The sequence below is a fragment of the Hippocampus comes genome, unplaced genomic scaffold (genome assembly GCF_001891065.2).
Source record: "Hippocampus comes isolate QL1 unplaced genomic scaffold, H_comes_QL1_v1.1 scaffold249, whole genome shotgun sequence".
NCBI lineage: Eukaryota > Metazoa > Chordata > Actinopteri > Syngnathiformes > Syngnathidae > Hippocampus > Hippocampus comes.
In genome coordinates, this window is record NW_017805035.1 from 20,050 (window position 1) to 25,034 (window position 4,985).

The 4,985-nt window shown below is 39.2% G+C and overlaps 1 protein-coding gene and 1 long non-coding RNA gene across 3 annotated transcripts in view; both read left to right on the forward strand.

Annotated features, from left to right (window-relative positions):
- sri (sorcin) overlaps window positions 1-4,372 on the forward strand; it is a 5,868-nt gene extending 1,496 nt beyond the window's left edge. Inside the window, exons 2-8 of one of the 2 annotated variants that reach the window (XM_019863855.1) lie at window positions 758-805; window positions 885-954; window positions 1,314-1,357; window positions 1,438-1,585; window positions 1,848-1,961; window positions 2,049-2,107; window positions 4,106-4,372. In XM_019863855.1, coding sequence (XP_019719414.1) covers window positions 758-805; window positions 885-954; window positions 1,314-1,357; window positions 1,438-1,585; window positions 1,848-1,961; window positions 2,049-2,107; window positions 4,106-4,132 — 510 coding nt within the window. In that variant the 3' untranslated portion in view covers window positions 4,133-4,372. The remainder of the gene's footprint in view (window positions 1-757; window positions 806-884; window positions 955-1,313; window positions 1,358-1,437; window positions 1,586-1,847; window positions 1,962-2,048; window positions 2,108-4,105) is intronic. The other variant, XM_019863856.1, reaches the window with a different exon arrangement.
- A 45-nt stretch (window positions 4,373-4,417) lies between these two features.
- LOC109512248 (uncharacterized) lies at window positions 4,418-4,912 on the forward strand. The gene is made up of 2 exons (XR_002167483.1): window positions 4,418-4,566; window positions 4,654-4,912. It is a non-coding gene; the product is annotated as an uncharacterized LOC109512248 (long non-coding RNA).
- Window positions 4,913-4,985: the final 73 nt, after the last annotated feature.

The following is a 4,985-nucleotide window of genomic DNA, read 5'->3' on the forward strand; positions in this document are numbered from 1 at the left end:
TCTGCTGTTACTGGAGATATTTTAGCGGACTATAGTCACTAGTTTTACCAGCATGGATGAATTGAATACTTAATTTACCTTTCTAAAAAACTGTCGAATATCCATCCTGTCGTGTCGACTCAACCTGACTTTCGGCAATGAACTGTCAGTTGTTGCGTTCAGGAAACCTGGGAGATTTAATGTTACAATAATGGCAGGTTATCGAAATATAATTGAAAATGGCCACATTACATTGAATTTGATGCAATATATTAGCAAAAGTAAAAGAAAATTAAATAATTCCTTTTTTTTAAAATAATGCAATGAAATTATTTAGGGGGGCTAAAGACATTTTTAGGGGGGCTGAAGCCTCCCTAAAAGAGGCCTAATGACGCCAATGGTAACAATACGTACAAATGTCTTTAAATAAACTTGAAGACGTGTTTTTCAGTATTTGTATTTATATATCATTCAATCAACCTTAAAGCATTTTTAAGATCCTATTTTTATTTTATTTTTTTTTGTAATTGTAGAAACCTTAAAATGTTTCCCCCACTAGTATATGTTTTGATTTGTATTTATTTCTTGAACGAACATAATTTTTTTGTGGTATCTTTTTTTTTCAACAAACCTCAAAATGTGTTTTCCCCTATTATTTATTTTCTTTTGATTCACGGTAAAAATGTGTTCTCAGTATTTTAGAATACCACTTTACATGTTTCAGCATTACACTTGCATATCATGTAAAGTCTTTCAAATAAAATGTTTTGCCACTCTGCAGCAGCAGGATCCTCTCTATGGATACTTTGTGGCTGTCGCAGGGCAGGTGAGTGTAAATTCAAATTAATCACAAGAGGATATAAGTCAAAGAGATCATGTTTTTTCCCCCCGTGTGATTTTGATAGGACGGCCAGATCTCCTCTGATGAGCTGCAACGATGCCTCACTCAGTCCGGCATCTCTGGCACTTATCAACGTAAGAAAAATTTAGAAATGGGCACCATTTTTGTCTGATACTGTATCATAGACATGAGGTTAGCATGTTTGCATTACAGATCTTAGGTTCCGCGTTCTAATCTTCGCTCCGGCCATCCTGTGCGGAGTTTGCACGCTCATGCACATTCCCCCCCAAAATCATGTTAGATTCACTTATGTCTATTTATTAGTGTGAAGGCTTGTTTGTCTACATGTGCCCTGACATTGACTGGCAACCACTCCATTGTTTGTCTATCACTCCAAGTTAACTCCATGCAATCCTAATGAATGATAAGCCCTCTCGAAAACGAATGGATGAATTCTTGGTCTTTCTTATTTATTTTTTTTTGTTTAACCCAGCCTTCAACATAGACACCTGCAGACTGATGATCAACATGCTGGACGTATCCTTACTGAAGTTAAACACTTTTTCCCCCTGAGCTAAAAGGAACTGCGGGAGGGATCCTTGACAGGCGTGTGTCAGCGAGACATGTCAGGCACCATGGGCTTCACTGAGTTCAAAGACCTGTGGCAGGCGCTCAATGCCTGGAAGAACATTTTCATGTCCTTTGATCGCGACCGCAGTGGTACGGTGGAGGCTCAGGAGATGCAACAGGCCATTAAATCTCTGGGTATGTGACACATTGATAACAATGAAAGCAGCTGTGTTTTGTTTTTGTTTTTTTGTGGCCAGCAGGGGATTGCGAATAAATGAGATCAACGCTAGACTTACAAAAATGTTAGAAGCTTTTCTGCCCCAATACTGGTATGCCAAAATATGTAACTAATGTAATAAAATGAAATAAATACAGAGGAAAAATACTTGTTATGTTGGGTTTAGTTGTATATAATATCATTTTTTCTGTCCCTTGTTAATATTTACTGTGTGTGTAGGTTACAATCTGAGCCCCAACGCTCTGAACATGATAATGAAGCGCTACAGTGTCAACGGAAGAATCCCCTTTGATGATTTTGTGAGCTGTTGCGTTCGACTCCGCGGGTTGACTGGTGAGAACGCAAAAAAAAAAAATCTGGTTCGGATTTGAATTCTTTGGATACAAAACTGGCCTTAATATTTGTGTGTGTATTTTCCAGATCATTTCCAACGCCGTGACACATCTCGAAATGGCACCGCCAACTTCCATTATGACGATGTAAGTGCGCCGTTTTACCGTTTGAACCTGGGCCGGATTTACATTGCAGGCTTCAAGTGACACATTGGAAAACACCCGCTGAAAATGTCAACTACAGCAACATCATGAGAAAATGTGCTAGAGCGGGGGATTTTGAGCCTTTAAAATTGTTTCAATATTGTAGATTTCGATAGTGTAGACTCGATGATGTAAATGTGCTCCATTAAGTGTGCAGAACATCCAATGTTTGTATCATAGACATGAGGTTAGCATGTTTGCATTACAGATCTTAGGTTCCGCGTTCTAATCTTCGCTCCGGCCATCCTGTGCGGAGTTTGCACGCTCATGCACATTCCCCCCCAAAATCATGTTAGATTCACTTATGTCTATTTATTAGTGTGAAGGCTTGTTTGTCTACATGTGCCCTGACATTGACTGGCAACCACTCCATTGTTTGTCTATCACTCCAAGTTAACTCCATGCAATCCTAATGAATGATAAGCCCTCTCGAAAACGAATGGATGAATTCTTTGTCTTTCTTATTTTATTTTATTTTTTTGTTTAACCCAGCCTTCAACATAGACACCTGCAGACTGATGATCAACATGCTGGACGTATCCTTACTGAAGTTAAACACTTTTTCCCCCTGAGCTAAAAGGAACTGCGGGAGGGATCCTTGACAGGCGTGTGTCAGCGAGACATGTCAGGCACCATGGGCTTCACTGAGTTCAAAGACCTGTGGCAGGCGCTCAATGCCTGGAAGAACATTTTCATGTCCTTTGATCGCGACCGCAGTGGTACGGTGGAGGCTCAGGAGATGCAACAGGCCATTAAATCTCTGGGTATGTGACACATTGATAACAATGAAAGCAGCTGTGTTTTGTTTTTGTTTTTTTGTGGCCAGCAGGGGATTGCGAATAAATGAGATCAACGCTAGACTTACAAAAATGTTAGAAGCTTTTCTGCCCCAATACTGGTATGCCAAAATATGTAACTAATGTAATAAAATGAAATAAATACAGAGGAAAAATACTTGTTATGTTGGGTTTAGTTGTATATAATATCATTTTTTCTGTCCCTTGTTAATATTTACTGTGTGTGTAGGTTACAATCTGAGCCCCAACGCTCTGAACATGATAATGAAGCGCTACAGTGTCAACGGAAGAATCCCCTTTGATGATTTTGTGAGCTGTTGCGTTCGACTCCGCGGGTTGACTGGTGAGAACGCAAAAAAAAAAAATCTGGTTCGGATTTGAATTCTTTGGATACAAAACTGGCCTTAATATTTGTGTGTGTATTTTCCAGATCATTTCCAACGCCGTGACACATCTCGAAATGGCACCGCCAACTTCCATTATGACGATGTAAGTGCGCCGTTCGTTTTACCATTTGAACCTGGGCTGGATTTACATTGCAGGCTTCAAGTGACACATTGGAAAACACCCGCTGAAAATGTCAACTACAACAACATCATGAGAAAATGTGCTAGAGCGGGGGATTTTGAGCCTTTAAATTTGTTTCAATATTGTAGATTTCGATAGTGTAGACTCGATGATGTAAATGTGCTCCATTAAGTGTGCAGAACATCCAATGTTCAAATACTTTAGGTGTACTGTGTAGTAATTACAGAACATCCAATGTTCAAATACTTAAAGGTGTACTGGGTAGTAATTAAAGCTGAGGTGTGTAAAAAAAAAAAAAAAAAAAAAGTGGTTTTAAGTATGGTACATCAGTAGTGATAGAACAATAAATATGATGTTAATATGTTACACTACCATCATATAGAATGTGAGAATAAATACAATGTAAATATGATACATTGAGGGTATTGAACATGAAATGTGTAAATATGCTCCATTAAATGGGTATACAACATGGAATATAGTGTAAATATGATACAGTATACAGTGTCAACGAATCTGATTGTAATGGGGCTCTTGAACCCGCGGTGCAAATCCAGCCATTCAGATGTCCGCCCCCTCCGCACAAAGAATGACTGCAACCTTTGTCTCTGTCCAGTTTATCCAGGTGACCATGAGCATGTGAGGAAGGACTCACGGAGGGGATGCCTTTTTATATCTCTTTTTTTTTTTATTCCGATGTATTTTGTTTAAACAGTGGAACCTTCAAATTCTGTAATTCTGCCAGCACCAAAAATATGGCCAAAAAGTCATTGTCCAAGCTGCAATGCGGTTCTCTATCAATACCTGCGTAAACAAATTAATTTTACCAAGCAGATGCTACGCTTTTGCAAAGCCTAAATTTGTTCACCGCCAAAGTACAGAGAAGGAAAAATACTCGTTATGTTGGGTTTAGTTGTATATATCATTTTTTCTGTCCCTTGTTAATATTTACTGTGTGTGTAGGTTACAATCTGAGCCCCAACGCTCTGAACATGATAATGAAGCGCTACAGTGTCAACGGAAGAATCCCCTTTGATGATTTTGTGAGCTGTTGCGTTCGACTCCGCGGGTTGACTGGTGAGAACGCAAAAAAAAAAAATCTGGTTCGGATTTGAATTCTTTGGATACAAAACTGGCCTTAATATTTGTGTGTGTATTTTCCAGATCATTTCCAACGCCGTGACACATCTCGAAATGGCACCGCCAACTTCCATTATGACGATGTAAGTGCGCCGTTTTACCGTTTGAACCTGGGCCGGATTTACATTGCAGGCTTCAAGTGACACATTGGAAAACACCCGCTGAAAATGTCAACTACAGCAACATCATGAGAAAATGTGCTAGAGCGGGGGATTTTGAGCCTTTAAAATTGTTTCAATATTGTAGATTTCGATAGTGTAGACTCGATGATGTAAATGTGCTCCATTAAGTGTACAGAACATCCAATGTTCAAATACTTACAGGTGTACTGGGCAGTAATTAAAGCTGAGGTGTGT